The sequence below is a fragment of the Oryx dammah genome, unplaced genomic scaffold (genome assembly GCF_014754425.2).
Source record: "Oryx dammah isolate SB20612 unplaced genomic scaffold, SCBI_Odam_1.1 HiC_scaffold_25, whole genome shotgun sequence".
Lineage (NCBI taxonomy): Eukaryota > Metazoa > Chordata > Mammalia > Artiodactyla > Bovidae > Oryx > Oryx dammah.
Window position 1 is genome coordinate 11,281,668 of NW_024070209.1, and position 15,658 is coordinate 11,297,325.

The following is a 15,658-nucleotide window of genomic DNA, read 5'->3' on the forward strand; positions in this document are numbered from 1 at the left end:
CAAGGACCCGAGCCCAGGCTGGGCTGGCGACACATCCTCAGTGACTGAGGGGTTGGACGGAGAGGCGAGGAGCCCACCTGTCTCAGGCAGCTGAGGGCGGAAAAAAGGATGGGGCTTTCTTTCATCTCTTTCCGATTACGATGGTAATATATGGCCCTTATGAAAAATTCACACAGGACAAAAATAGACAGTAGGAAGTGATAGTGCCCTGCAGCCTCGCCCCCAGAGATAACCACTGTTAATGCCATGGTATGTGGAGCGTGACTGCCTAGGGCTCAGGGCCTCTGACCTCAGCCCCGGAGACGGATGTCTGTGCTTGCTGATTCCTGTCACTCGGGGCTTGGTGGCTTTGTGGCTGGAGTCCATATATTAATACTTTTCATTGCCCCACCTCCCAGAATCTTTTTGTACTAAATGAGGTCTAGTCCAGCTTTGAGCAAGTTGACTTGCCCTTGGATGACTTAAAGGGTCAGGCCCAGGGTGGATGTTGGGTTAAGAAGGCCGGGGGGTGAGGATATTGATGCTCGCTGGTTTGTCTTTCTAGTAAATGTCTCCTCATGCCCCCAGACCCGTCCTCGCACACATCCCATCAGTCTGTCTCTTAGCTCTCTTCTCTGCTCCTCGCCTTTCCTCCCCCATCTTTCTTCCCCACCCCTGCTCATCTTGAGAGTACAGAAACACACACACCCCCGCTCTGAGCACAGCCCTCTGCCCTCCTTGCTTGTGCTGTGTCCTGAGCCAGCCTTCCCAGGGGGTGGTCTCTCAGGTTTGGGAGGGAAAACCAACAGCCAGGGCTCACTTTACTTAGGCTACCCAGTGGTCACCAAGAAGAGGCCAGGCGCAGAGCCCATGATGGGCACCCAAGAGGTTAGTCATGATGGATGCTTCCAAAGGGATCCAACTGGAAATGCCCCTGGGTAGACTTTTTTTTTTTTTTAAGTTACAAGATTTAAACCCACCAATACCACCAATTCCTTGCAGTGACTTAATCTGGACATTTGGATATATAGGGGCTTTCATACAAAAGGTCTCCCACCCCTTTATGTCCATGAGAAGCTCAGGGAGCTCGTGCTGTGGGGTGAGCAGATGTTAGGTGGGAGATGACCACCACAGCAGGGACTGAGGCGTGTGTGGTGGGGTTCATGTGTAGGTTTGTGTGTGATATGGGGCGTATGCGTGTATGCTATGTGTATACTCTGAGGGTCTTTGAGCCCTTCGGTGACCAACGTGACCACCTCCACTGGACTTTATTATGGAACAAAACTTGACTGGCTGGGTCTAGAATTCTGGGGAGTTTTTCCCTCGGAATTGCAGAGGCATGACTCCATTGGTATCCAGTGTTGCTAGTGAGGACCTGATGCTGCTCTGACTTCTGACTGTGTTACATGGGCCTGTCTCCCCTCTGCGGAAGCCTCTAGCAGCCTTTTCATGCCTGGGGCTCTGAAGCCTCAGTGACCCCGTCACCAGCTCCGTCTGTGTTCACTGTGCTGAGTGCCGGTGCTGGCGCTCTTGGCCTTCAGGAGAGAGAGCGTCCTTGTGTTACTGCTTTCGCGGCTTCTTGCTCACGTTCTCGCTGTGCTCACTGTGTCTGCTTTTTTTTTAATTAAAAGAGTTTATTTTTAGAGTAGTTTTAGGTTTACAGAAAAATGAGTGGAAAGTGCACAGAGCTCCCGTGAATACCCCCTCCCTGCTCCTGCTGTAGTATCCTCTGTTATTAACATCTATGTTAACATTAGTGTGGTACATTTATGATTGATGAGCCAGGAGCAGTACATTATTGTTAATTTCAGTCTCCTTCCTGGCTGCTTGTTCTTGGCTGAGCTACCTCACCATGGAGCTTTGACCTCCTGATCTGTAAAATCCCAGGCCTGTTGTGAGCAGTGCATGGAGGGGAGATGAGAACCACCGCCCTCCCCATCCCTTTGTAACACATGGTGGGTGCTTCCAGATGAGGAGTGCTCTTTCCTTCCCTGGGCCTCTTGCTTAAGGCCTCTTTATGCCATCTTGCCTGCTTCTCCGTCTTGCAGAGGTGTACCTGGCAGGGCTTTGGGTGAGTAAGTGAGGGCGTGAGAGGTGTGTGTGTGTGTGTTCGTGTCCGTGCACTAGCATTCCTGGCCCTGGGCTTCGGGGAGAGCTGTTCTTTCCAGGACTCACTGGTGGCTCAGAGCAGAGCTTAGGCTACAACCAGTCAGAGGAGATGATGTAGACAGGGAAATGCGGGTACTTGTGTCTGTACCTGGGGCCTGGAGTCGTAAGGGTTCCTCCCAGGCCTGTGGGAGCCTTTAGCGGGGGCTGTCATGACCCTCAGGGCAGGGAGGACCTCTGGGGGTCCCTGCGACTGGAGCCCTGACACCCCCTTCTTTCTCACAGGTGGTACAAGCTGCGCTCGAAGGCGGGCAAGAAGGAGAAGGAGCGCGGGGAGATCCAGGTTACCATCCAGTTCACGCGCAACAACCTCAGCGCCAGCATGTTCGACCTGTCCGTGAAGGACAAGCCGCGGTCCCCCTTCAGGAAGATCAAGGACAAGATGAAGGGCAAGAAGAAGTTTGACCTGGAGTCTGCCTCTGCCATCCTCCCCAGCAGCGCCCTGGAGGACCCTGAGCTGGGCAACCTGGGCAAGATGGGCAAAGCCAAAGGCTTCTTCCTCCGCAGCAAGCTGCGGAAGTCCTCACTGACCCAGTCCAACACCTCGCTGGGCTCGGACAGCACTCTGTCCTCGGCCAGCGGGAGCCTGGCCTACCAGGGCCCCGGCGCCGAGCTCCTCACCCGCTCGCCCAGCCGCAGCAGCTGGCTGTCCTCAGAAGGGGGTGAGCGAGGGCAGCGGAGGGTGGGCTGTCCCCTCGGCTGTAGGGAAGGCCGAGGGGGAGCAGGCGTCTCACCCCACGTGTGCTTCCTTTCCAGGCCGGGACTCTGCACAGTCCCCCAAGTTGCTCAAACACAAACGGACCTACAGTGACGAGGCCAGCCAGATGCGGGCGGCGCCTCCCCGGGCCCTTCTTGACCTTCAGGGCCACCTCGACGGGGCCTCGCGCTCCTCTCTGTGTGTCAACGGGAGCCACATATACAACGACGAGCCCTCGGCGCCCCCACGGCACCGCAGTTCCATCTCGGGCCCGTTTCCACCCTCCAGCTCTCTGCACGCTGGCTCTTCCCGGCCCTCCGAGGAGGGGCCGCGGTCTGCGGACGACTCCTGGGCCCGAGGCGGCCACCGCCCCAGCAGCTCTGAGGCGGCGCCTGGACAGGAGGAGCTGAGCTCACAGGCTAGAGTGCTGGCCGTGGGGGCCTGCCGCTCTGGAGAGGAGGAGGGGGCCCGGCCCTCAGAGGGGAGGCCGGTGCAGGTCACCACCCCCATGGTGGCCTCCTCGGAGGCTGCGGTGGAGAAGGAGGGAGCCCGGAAGGAGGAGCGGAAGCCCCGGATGGGGCTTTTCCACCATCACCACCAGGGGCTGAGTCGGAGCGAGATGGGGCGCCGAGGCTCTCTGGGGGAGAAGGGGGGCCCCACTCTGGGAGCCTCCCCCCACCACTCGTCCAGTGGGGAGGAAAAGGCCAAAAGTAGCTGGTTTGGCTTGAGAGAAGCCAAGGAACCATCCCAGAAACCCAGGTACGTCCTTGGCAAGACCAGCTTTGGTCCCTGGGGAAGATGCTGGGGTGTCTGCAGTGAATGCCGGGGCAGGGAGGATGGAGCAGCTCGGGCCCTGGGGCAGGCTGCTGGGGCTCTGGCTTTGCATGGTTGAGTGGGGGAACCCTATCTCTCTAAGCCAAGGCTTGTTGTCTATACGTGGACACAGGTGAGTTGAAGGGCACGGCGCTCTGGGGGTCCTGTGGGCCTCACTTCCTGAGTTGGCACAACTATCCCCTGAAGAGGGGGAGGAAGAGGACAAAAGCAGGAAAGGCCATTTGTAGGGATTCTTTGCTTCCCAACCTCTGCCTCTTGCCTGCTGGCCTCAAGGTCATGAAGCTTTGCCAGATAGAGAGGTGGGGACTGAGGACTCACTTGAGGCTTCCCCACCCTGTCTGACGGAGAAGGCAGTGGCACCCCACTCCAGTACTCTTGCCTGGAAAATCCCATGGACAGAGGAGCCTGGAAGGCTGCAGTCCATGGGGTCGCTGAGGGTTGGACACGACTGAGCGACTTCACTTTCACTTTTCACTTTCATGCATTGGAGAAGGAAATGGCAACCCACTCCAGTGTTCTTGCCTGGAGAATCCCAGGGACGGGGGAGCCTGGTGGGCTGCCGTCTATGGGGTTGCACAGAGTTGGACAGGACTGAAGTGACTTAGCAGCAGCAGCAGCAGCACCCTGTCTGAACCTAGATGACTTCCCACCAGCTGTCCCAGCTGGCTCTCTGCTCTCTTCTCTCTGAGAGACGGGAGTTGAGTAATGGATGTGCCCACTCCTCCCCCATATACTCACCCCTGTTTGCTCCCAGGACTTGGCCAGAGGCTGTGGGCAGCTCCCCTGAAATCTGACCTGTTCTGCGTCTTTGGAGACTCTTGGGGCCCTGGCCCCCTCTGGTGTCTCTTGGTCTTGGGGTAGGGCGTGTGCTGATGGTAGCTGCTCTATTAATATCCTGAGGCCCACCCAGGAGAAGAATGCAGTCCTTCAGCCTAGGCCCGGGACAGAGCCCCTAGCTCCCACCTTAGGCCTTTGGCCTCCTCCTAAGTTGGAGCCGGTGGAGGTTGCCGCGTTGTCCAGCAGGGCTCAGGAAGGGGCTCTGGGCTTCGACCAGGAGCAGGTATCCCGCCCTCCGAAGGGCTGGGAGTCAGTCAGCCCTGGACATGTGCCTCTGTGACAACCTCACCCAGTGTGGTGAGGGCGGCTGTTACTGTTCTCTCAGCAAGCCCACCCATCCCTGTCAGTGGATATGGCCAGAGGTGGAGGGGGATGATGGGGCACAGTGGTAAAGGGCTAAAAGGTAGGGTGGAGAGAAAGGCCCTAAGCCTCTTCCCCAGCAGGGAGGCGTGGGCTCCTGAAGTCTCGGTTCTCTTTCCCTGTGAAATTCTGAGTATGCTCAGGGGAGTAGGGAGAGAGATGCAGGGCCTTTTAGCTTTGAGCCCTGACCGTCTCGCAGCTCTCCGTACAGCCTTGGAGATGAGTATGTGGGGGGATCAGTCTCTGGGTGATGTTTCTCCTACTTAGGAGCAGCTTCTGTCCCTGCTGCCGAGCCCTACTCACTGGAGCCCGGGGAACTGCTGGCTGCCTGCTGCCTAGGGGAAGGAGCGGTGGGCCTTTCTCAGATGCCCAGGCTGAGCCACTGGCCCTGTGGCCACTAGGAGATTGTAGGTGGTGTGGTGGAGGGAGGGGCACAGACCGCGGGCCAGTGCTGCTGTCCGTTGGGTGTCTCTGGGCCTTTTCCAGGCCAGGATGGATGAGGGGACGTGTCTCTGTAAGGCAGTTTTTAGGCGCCTGCCGGGCGTTGGGCTCAGAGCTCTGCAAGCCGTGACTGAGTGATGTGGGGGTTGTCCTTGGTGCTGCTTACTGTATTCCTTCAGTTTCTCCATGTCTTCTGATGGCCTTTCGGAGGCAAGAGAAGTTGGATGACTGACAAACATAAGGAAGCTGAGGTTTTTGTCCTTCTGGACTTGCATGCCAAGTTCATCCTCTGCAGGTTGGAGGGTAGATGGGGCTTCCTGCCCTCCCTGGGGCCCATTTGCTTGCAGTGGCTGCAGAGCAGGCTCTGCGGCCTGGTGCCCACGCAGGGTGGGAGGGAACTGTTCTTGGAGGAGAGTGACCTGGACTTTGAGCCTGGTCAGTGTCACTGGCCCAGTGCCTCGGAGGTGGGGGGCTGGGCTGGGAGAAACCACCTTTGGTGTCTGCTCAGAGGGCTTGGGGCTTTTGAGCAGAGAATAAGAGGTGAGCAGGAAGAACTTGTGGCAGGAAGCCATAAGTTGGACACCTAGAACTGGAGTGACTGAATGTAGCTGCGAGACCCCCAGGGGAGCCTGTCTGCGGACCCAGAGGTTTGGGTGCCTCTGCCCCAGGGCTACCTTTGAGGAGTGCTAGGCGTTCCTCACTAGGCAGGGCAGCGGCGCCCTCTAGTGCTCCCGCACGGCACTGAGCCCCCGGGAGAGGCCGCAGGCGGGATGTGCTGTGCTCGGCAAGCAGAGAAAAGCTGTTGCTGTTGGCGAAGGAGCCAGAGTATGAGAGGCCAGGAAGGGGGTCCTCCCGCTCCTCCTGCCCTGCCCCTCGTCCGCCAGGTCCTGTGACTGCCACACTAGCCCCTACCAGCGTGTGTGTGTGTGTTGGGAGTGGGTGGTTCAGATCTGGGCCGTTGGAGTAGGCCCTGCTTCCCAGCCCTGCTGTGGGCCATTCACCCTGGGCTGCAGCACAGGCCACTTTAGTGTGTGTTTTAGGACCATCATGACTGTGCATGTAAAACCCACCAGTGCCAAAACAGGTGGTTTCTGTGTCTGTCCCTTTCTGATCCTCTTAGGGTGACCTCTTAGGGCACCTCAGGCTCCCGTCCCCTCCCTTCACACTAACCATGGACCTTTGTGCTCAGTAGCAGATCAGGTGTTACATAAAAACTTTTTTTTTTTTAATTGAGAATATTCATGGTCCAGCCTAGAGGCATATGTATTGTGGTGGTCTTTAGCAGTCTCTGCATCAGCCCCAGCCTCTCACCAGGTGTGAACAGCAAGATCACGATGAACCTGGAGTGTGCGCTGGCTGCTGAGAGAACTCGGGGTCTCAGGGGCATCCTCAGTGGTGTAAACATGTGACTCTGGCGTGTGCTAGAGACTTAGAGGTAATGAGGCTCTAAGTCCTGTTTATGCCTGTTTTCCTGGCATAGTCCCCTTTACTATATTAAAAATATTCTGGTTTGGAATCTCCCTACTTGGCAGCATACAGGCACCCCCTCTGCCCCCTCACCCCCACCCCCCCGCCCGGGTCACGTCACTGCCCAGATGAAGGGAGAGGGTGTCTTGTTACATTTCCTGAACATTAGGGTACCTGTTAGATCCCAGGAGATGGAGTTGTGGGGGTTGCTGGCTGAAGGCATGTTGGCTGGGGTGGGAATGCCTGAAAGGCCGGCTTTGGCCTTTTCAGGGAGTGTCTAGGGGAGAGCCTTTGTAGATCTCCATGCCCCTTACAAATAGCTGTGAAAAGAAGAGAAGTGAAAGGCAAAGGAGAAAAGGAAAGATATAAGCATCTGAATGCAGAATTCCAAAGAATAGCAAGGAGAGATAAGAAAGCCTTCTTCAGCGATCACTGCAAAGAAATAGAGGAAAAGAACAGAATGGGAAAGACTAGAGATCTCTTCAAGAAAATTAGAGATACCAAGGGAACATTTCATGCAAAGATGGGCTCGATAAAGGACAGAAATGGTCTGGACCTAACAGAAGCAGAAGATATTAAGAAGAGGTGGCAAGAATACACAGAAGAACCGTACAAAAAAGATCTTCACAACCAAGATAATCACGATGGTGTGATCACTCACCTAGAGCCAGACATCCTGGAATGTGAAGTCAAGTGGGCCTTAGAAAGCATCACTACGAACAAAGCTAGTGCAGGCGATGGAATTCCAGTGGAGCTATTTCATATCCTAAAAGATGATGCTATGAAAGTGCTGCACTCAATATGCCAGCAAATTTGGAAAACTCAGCAGTGGCCACAGGACTGGAAAAGGTCAGTTTTCATTCCAATCCCAAAGAAAGGCAATGCCAAAGAAAGCTCAAACTACTGCACAATTGCACTCATCTCACACGCTAGTAAAGTAATGCTCAAAATTCTCCAAGCCAGGCTTTAGCAATACGTGAACTGTGAACTCCCTGATGTTCAAGGTGGTTTTAGAAAAGGCAGAGGAACCAGAGATCAAATTGCCAACATCCGCTGGATCATGGAAAAAGCAAGAGTTCCAGAAAAACATCTATTTCTGCTTTATTGACTATGCCAAAGCCTTTGACTGTGTGGATCACAAGAAACTGTGGAAAATTCTGAAAGAGATGGGAATACCAGACCACCTGACCTGCCTTTTGAGAAACCTATATGCAGGTCAGGAAGCAACAGTTAGAACTGGACATGGAACAACAGACTGGTTCCAAATAGGAAAAGGAGTACATCAAGGCTGTATATTGTTACCTTGCTTATTTAACTTCTATGCAGAGTACATCATGAGAAACGTTGGACTGGAAGAAACACAAGCTGGAATCAAGATTGCTGGGAGAAATCTCAATAACCTCAGATATGCAGATGACACCACCCTTATGGCAGAAAGTGAAGAGGAACTAAAAAGCCTCTTGATGAAAGTGAAAGAGGAGAGTGAAAAAGTTGGCTTAAAGCTCAACATTCAGAAAACGAAGATCATGGCATCTGGTCCCATCACTTCATGGGAAATAGATGGGGAAACAGTGGAAACAGTGTCAGACTTTATTTTTGGGGGCTCCAGAATCACTGCAGATGGTGACTGCAGCCATGAAATTAAAAGATGCTTACTCCTTGGAAGAAAAGTTATGACCAACCTAGATAGCATATTCAAAAGCAGAGATATTACTTTGCCAGCAAAGGTCTGTCTAGTCAAGGCTGTGGTTTTTCCTGTGGTCATGTATGGATGTGAGAGTTGGACTGTGAAGAAGGCTGAGTGCCGAAGAATTGATGCTTTTGAACTGTGGTGTTGGAGAAGACTCTTGAGAGTCCCTTGGACTGCAAGGAGATCCAACCAGTCCATTCTGAAGGAGATCAACCCTGGGATTTCTTTGGAAGGAATGATGCTAAAGCTGAAACTCCAGTACTTTGGCCACCTCATGCGAAGAGTTAGCTCATTGGAAAAGACTGTGATGCTGGGAGGGATTGGGGGCAGGAGGAGAAAGGGACGACAGAGGATGAGATGGCTGGATGGCATCACCAACTCGATGGACATGAATTTGAGTGATGATGATGGACAGGGAGGCCTGGCGTGCTGCGGTTCATGGAGTTGCAAAGAGTCGGACACGACTGAGCGACTGAACTGATGCCCCTGGGACCAGTGCATGGAAATAACAAGGACACACGGCTCGTCTCAGTCTAAGGAAGAGCTGTCCACCAGTGCAGCCTGGCCCCTAGCTACAGGGGTGTCCTCCTCGTGCTGTAGGGAGTCACCCAGCGATGGTTGTATTTAAGAAGAGGAGGCCTGTCAGAGTGAGCAGACGATTGCTATGTTAAGTGGTGGGTTCATGCGATTGCTGTAAGGTTCCTGAAGCAACACTAAGGCCCTGAAGTTTTACTCTTTCACACCGGAGGGGCAGAGACCCTTGGACTTCTGATTTCTTTCCCTAGCTTTTGGTCCTGGAAGAGAAGATGAGTCAGGGTGTGTTGAAGCCTCGATGCTTGGTGGGGGTCGGGAGGAACGGGGCAGCAGTGTGCGGGGCTGGCACAGTGGGCCCTGTTCTCAGAGCATGCCCTGCAAAGACAGCCCCGCACGGCAACGCGTTTCTGATCTGTATCAGGTGCAGTTGTAGGGAGGGGAGTTTTTTTTGTTTTTGCCCCGGCTGCACAACTTGGGGGATGTTAGTTCCCTGACTAGACATTGAACCTGGGCCCTCCGCAGCGAAAGTATGGAGTCCTAGCCACTGGACCACAAAGGAATTCCTGGGAGGGGACTTTGTAAAGTGAGAACTTGCAGAATGTGCAGCTGGTGTGGAGCTGGGGGGCGCACGGGGGCAGGGAGGACGGATGAAGTGGGGAAGTCCTGGCTCTGGGGCAGCTGCTAGCTAGGCTTTGTACCTGGAGCTCCTTCCTCTAGGGAAAGCCATTTGCGGGTGCCATACCAACGAGTTTGTGTGCCCCTCTGGGGAGCCAGTGGAGGGAGGGTTGCCAGCCGAGCCTGCGGCTCCCAGCCCTTCCCCTGCCCTCTCCTGCCCTGTGGCTCTGACAGTCCTCCAGATTGCTGCAAGACCGCACGGGTGAGTGGGGCCAGGCCGGGGCTGAGGGCTCTGGGGTTAAGCTTGGGGCTGTTTAATGTTTGATGGACCTGCTTCTGCCAGACTCCTCTGTCCACTTGTCATCAAGGGCACTGGGAAGAGCTGGCTCCACTTCGCTCAGCCCTGCTTCTGGGGCCGAGCCCCACCAGCAGGGTCGGTGCTCCGATGGTGGGGTGGACTGGACCACGCGATGGTGGGGCTTTGCTCTCCTGGCCCCTGAGGCAGACGTTTCTGGAGGAAAGGAGAAAGGAACTCTGGGCCCAGGGTCCTCCCTCCCTCAGTGTCTTTACCGTAGAGGCAGAGCTGTTCTGGAAAGCCCTGGTGAGGTGGGAGAAGGCAGGACTTTATATGCCCCGCCCCCCACTCTTTCTTCCCCGCCTGCCGGGAGTTATTACAGGGCAAAAACAGGCTCAGAAGAGTCTCTGGAAGCTGGATTCTTAAGAGAAGCCCAGGGGTTGGGGTCTGACTGTGTCCCGCCTTTGAGACTAGGCCGATAGACTCCAGCCTGTCTGGGAAGCCCTCCTGTGACTCCTTCCCATCACCTGCCCCTGGTGTCTGCAGACAAGCAGCCCGGCCTCCGCCCAGCCCCCTGGGACCTCCTCTGACTGGGCCCTGGCTCCCCGGAAGCGTCCTGACTCCAGACTCCTGGGCCTCTTTCTATAGGCGCCTCTCCTACCCCTGCCCTCCTTCCTCATGGGCTGGCTGTTGAAGCCTGGCCTCTGCCACCTCAGAGTTTGCCCCCAGCATTTCCCCATGGGAAGGAGCTGCTTGAATGGAGAAGACAGATGTATAGGAGTTCTTCGGGATGTTTCCATCTGGGCTGGCAGGGATCGAGGAATTGGGGGTCTTAGGGCTTGTGGGGATGGAAGATGGCACTCGAAATAGCAGCCGAGGCCAATGAGGTCTGGGTCTGACAGGTGGGCTGAGCTGCAAGGCATTGTCAGACTCCTGAAAATGAGGGTGTCAGGCCCCCCTTTTTTCCTGTGCTATCGTTCTGGCCTTCTGTCTGTGTCCCAGGGGTGTCCCAGAGAAGCCAAAAGCTCTCATTTTAGAGTCTGTCCCTTCCCATTCCCCTCAAGTCAGCTGCATGCCATAGATAAGGCATGAGTGCAGGGCGTGCTCCCCGCAAGGAGAGCCCAGAGGGGGCACCTGAAGGCCAGCAAGTGTCTTGGTAATGTAAGTGTATCATCAGGCAGTGGATTTCCCAGGGGAGCCAGGGATCTGTGTGGGGGACCCCAGGAGGCCCCTGGTGACATCTAGAGTTGCTATTGCTGCCACGTTCCAGCCTTGCTCTCCCCCGCGGGGTCACTTCCAAGCCTGGCCTGCCGGTGTCCTCGGTGAGAGGCTGCCTGCCGGGTGCTGGGCCAGGTGGATGCCTGGCAGCAGACATCCTCAGCAGTGTCTCATCCTCTTTGGCTGGTTATGGTACCCCTCCCAAAAGCAAGAAGGCCACAACAGAAGGTTCTGTCTGGTTGATACCGTGTCGCATCTGATAACAGCCCCATCGTCACCTTCCATTTCCGCCAGGGCTCAGGAGGACTGAAGCTGTTTCAGGGGTCAGAAGGTCAGGCACCAGCTGGGTTCTGTTAGTCCTGACTTCATCCAGCCACATACCTGCGCCTGGCTTTTCTCTGGTCTGTCTATCCTGTCCCAACCAGCCGGTATTTTCTTTTCTCAGTCCATAAGGAGATGTAAAGTGCTTTCTAGTTGGTTCTTCAGATGGCAGTCTGGCATTGAGTAGTTGTCAGCATGGGCTCGTAGTTGGGATGCCACCTGTAAAATGGGAGTGTTGCTCCTTGGGGTTGGTGTGAGGCCCAGATGAGCTCTGTCCAGCATCCTCGTCCTGGAGGTGCTTCCTCGTCACGTACGTGCCGGGGGCTTCCCTCTGTCCCCGGGCCCGCGTCCCTGAGCCCAGCCCATGTAGCACTGTGGCACCTCTTCCCCAGGCGGGTGGGGGGCAGGCTGTGGGGCTCAGCAGGGGCCTCTCCAGTCTTGGCATTAACCAGGAGGCTCACGATTTTGTCTCCTCCCGCAGCCTGGACGTGTCTCCTCAGGTAGAATCTGGCCTGGCTGCTCTTCCTCACCACCACCCCTGCCCCCCCTGCGCTCCGGCCCCCCCCCACTGCTCCCCTGCTAAGCACTAACCTTGGTGCAGTCACCTCCCCCGCTGCTGCTGCTGCCGCCGCTGCCGCTGCCCTCCCCGAAGCCACCCCATCTGGATTCTCGGGTCTCACCAACCCGTTCCTCACCTCCCTGCAGAGCAACCCTTTCTTCGAGGAACTCATAGCCGACATAGCACTAAACTCTCCTTCACCTGCTCCCTCTCTTCCCAGTGCCTCAAGGGCCAACCCCACCCCCTCGGCCTCCCCTGGGAAAGCCCTGCCTGAGTGGGACGACACCTTCAACATCTTTGCTGCCAGCAGGCTGCGTCCAGAGGCCAGGAATGAGATCCTGGCCCCACCAGGAGCGGGGCTGGAGGCGACTGGGCTGCAAGACCCAGGCCTCAGGGCCATGACAATGAAGGCAGCTGAGCCCCAGGGGGACCCTGAGGGAGGAGAAAGAGGTGGGAGCAGCGTGTGGCTGGAGCCCAGAGTTCCTCTGGACTTGGGACTGGACTGTCCGAGCACGAGTGTGGCTGACCCAGGGTCCCTTGGGTCAGAAGGGGCCTGTCTGCCCCCCGCGTCAGCCCAGCTGCACCCGGGAGCCTCAGCCTCCGGAGCAGACAGGGAGTTGCCGGCCCCAGGAGGGGAAGCAGGGCAGAGTCCGGCAGACAGCGCGACGTCTCTGTTTAGCTCCCCAGAAGTGATCAGCGTGTGGGAGAGGCTGCCTGGCCCAGACAGCGCCCCTGAGGCCCACCAGGACGAGGAGACCTGCCGAGGTGGAAGCCAGCTCTTTCACGAGCTCGATACAGTGGATGATTCCTGGCCATGGGATGTGGTCACTGTTTCTCCTGCAGCGGAGACTGCCTCACCGGTCCTGCAGGGAGGGTCGTCTGATGAGCTGCCTCCTCCTCCCCAGATGCAGCCACGGTCACCAGAACCTGTGAGCCCCCAGAGGAGCGGGGGGCTGCCCCCCCCGGAGCCAGACTCAGAGTCCAAGCCTGAGTGGGAGTTGGACCAGGGGCTGCAGCCCCAGACACCACCTCCCAAGCCACCGCGTCTCTTCACCCCCTCAGATTCCCAGGAGAAGGAGGCGGCGGCAGCGGAGGAAGAGAAGAAGGCAGAGGCAGTGGAGGAGGAGGAGCAGGCGGTAGGGGGGCTGAGTCGCAGGGGGTCAGAGACGGGAGAAGAAGATGTCATCCCAAGTGCTCCCGTCGGTGGTCCCCAGGAGCCCAAGCAGGAGGAGGAGGCCCAGAAGCCCGAGCTGGAGTCTGACAGCCATTCCTCTGGAGCCGCGCTGGGTGGGCCAGGCCCAGAAGCTCTAGCAGAGGATGCCAGCCCTCCCGTGGCATCCGGGCCCTGCCTCTCTGTGCCTGCCAGCTGCCCTCAGGGCCCTGCCCCCACACCCCATTACTCAAAGAGCTTGGCTCTTCAGAGTCAGCAGATGTGGGGGACTCCAAAGAGAGAAGACCCTGAGGCCCAGTGCCAGGATCCAGTAGGAGAGGGGCCTGGGTTCCCGGCAGGCAGCCGCCGACAGGCTGACTTATGGCTCTCAGAGGAGGATGCCTTGAACCCCTTCACGCCTCAGGGGAGCCAGGATCCCCCCAGCCTCCCATCCACATCCCCTCCAGGGTCCAGGGAATCTTCCATCCGCTCTGGTCCAGAAGAGCTGCCCACGCCCCCAGAACCTGCCTTGCCACCACCCCTTCTCCTGCCCGGGGCCAGCCACCACCACGGGGGCCCCAGCCCTCCGTGTTCTCCCCTGCCTGGAGCCTGGACCTTGACCTCTTCCTCCCCAGCCCCTGGGGCGCCAGCCTCCCCCACTGGGAGCCCCTCCACCCCACTTGGGGAGGACCACGCTGCAGGCACCCCAGCCTCCCCGCTTGCGCTTCTGCCCTTGGAGACACGACCAGCTGAGGATCCACAGCCGAGTGCCAGGTGAGCGGCCACCGGAACACGCTCTCCAGGGGAGGGGGGTGGGAGGCAGAGCGGCCCAAGGCCTGAGGTGCTCACATTCCCGCCTTAGCCCCTTCGGGGGTGGTGAGGGGTTCCTTCACCCCAGAGCTCTGGAGACACGAGCCTTCCATGGTGCTGGCTCAGAGGCTGCTTCCTCTTGGGACCTTGGGCCAGCAGGTGCCACCCCCATAGGTCAGGAGTTGGGGGATGATGACGATAAGGTGAAGAGGGGAGGCATGGAGTGGGGAGAATGATATGGGCCAGCGGGCGAGCAGAGGTGAGAGCTTAGGTCCCCAGCACAAGGGAGGCTGGGGCAGTTCAGCTTGTCAGATGGGGGCCGTGTCCTCCAAGGCAGGCCTGGGGGAGTAGGTTGTGAAGGCAGAGACTAGAGGGGAGGGGCTGGTACTGGGATCAGAGAGGAGAGCCGAAATACCTTTAGAGGATAAAAGAAAATCTAAGATGCTCCCTGGGTATGACCCCAGAAAAAAGGTTTGTTTTTTTCTGACTCCAGCAGGTGCCTCAGTGGTTTGCATTTGTGCCTTGCACGGGGTGGTCCCAGTGTGCTTAGGACTGTGCTGAGAGGTCAGTGGATGCCTGTGAGGCTGTGGTCACTGTGGCATTGGTCTGCTTGGGAGACTTAGGAGGCCGAGACCTCACCAGGTGCCTGGTGAGGGGTGACCAGAGCTGAGTCCTGCCGAGCTAGGTCACTGTGGGGAATGGTGTACGACTTAGCAGGAGCCGCAAAATTCAGAGGGGAGTCTGGTGCTCTGGGAGAGCTGAGTGAAGAGGCAGGGGTGGGTAGCAGGGGGCACAGGCTATCGCACTGGCCTCTGGAGGCCCCCAGCCCACCAGCTCATACCTTTGGTCATCCAAACTCACTGAGTGTCCACTGTGTGTCAGCCACTGAACAGAGGTGAAAGACACTACTCCTGCTGTATTCCCAAGGAGTTCCCAATCCAGACAGCAGACAAAAGTGAAACGGGGGAGGGAAGCCCCAGAGGGCCAGTGCTGATTTCTGAGAAGTGGGTGGGAAGGAGTCTGGGCTGCTCCGGCTGCTGTTCCGGGGAGAGGTGGTGATGCTGATCCCAGAGGTGGGAGAGAGGAGGTGATTACAGCTTCCCTGCTCTGATGACAGCACCCTCAGCTGGTGCTGCCACATTCCAGTACCACTTCTAATTATACTCACCACTTTCTGGAAGTTTTATTCTCTTCAGAGTTGACATCACGTCTGTACTTGGCACGTTCCTTACGTCATGACATGGATGGGCCAAGTAAAGCTGTCCCCATTTCTCAGATGAGGAAGTGAAGTCTGTGAGAGTCACGGGGTCTGGGGTCCCTCAGACGTAGCGGACAAGCAGACCGAGGGCTCAGGACTCCAAGCCCCCATTCAGGGTGTTTCTGCGCCCCACTTGTATCCCTCCCCTCCTTTGGCACTGCCCCCTCGGTGGCCTGAGCACTGGCCTTTACATCCGCCTCCTCGTGGGAAGCCGCCATGGGCAGGACGGGCTGGATGTGTTCTTCTCCCTCCTGTCGGCCCCCGCCTGGGCTCTCTGCCTCTCCTCCTGGGTTGACACCGACTCTGCAGCCCGGTCCTGAGTGCCAGCGCTGGCTTTTCCGGGGCTGGCTGGGCCTCCCTCCACTGTAGTTAGGGCCCTGGACTAAGCCGCTGTGCTTCCCCACACTGAGCAGTCCACATCCTCTGT

At 57.2% G+C, this 15,658-nt stretch overlaps 1 protein-coding gene across 1 annotated transcript in view; it reads left to right on the forward strand.

The window, feature by feature from the left end:
- The window catches only part of RAB11FIP5 (RAB11 family interacting protein 5), a 45,105-nt gene that overhangs the window by 25,001 nt on the left and 4,446 nt on the right, over window positions 1–15,658 (forward strand). Inside the window, 4 exon segments of the mRNA XM_040223931.1 lie at window positions 2,371–2,807; window positions 2,902–3,601; window positions 11,936–12,019; window positions 12,021–13,937. Coding sequence (XP_040079865.1) covers window positions 2,371–2,807; window positions 2,902–3,601; window positions 11,936–12,019; window positions 12,021–13,937 — 3,138 coding nt within the window.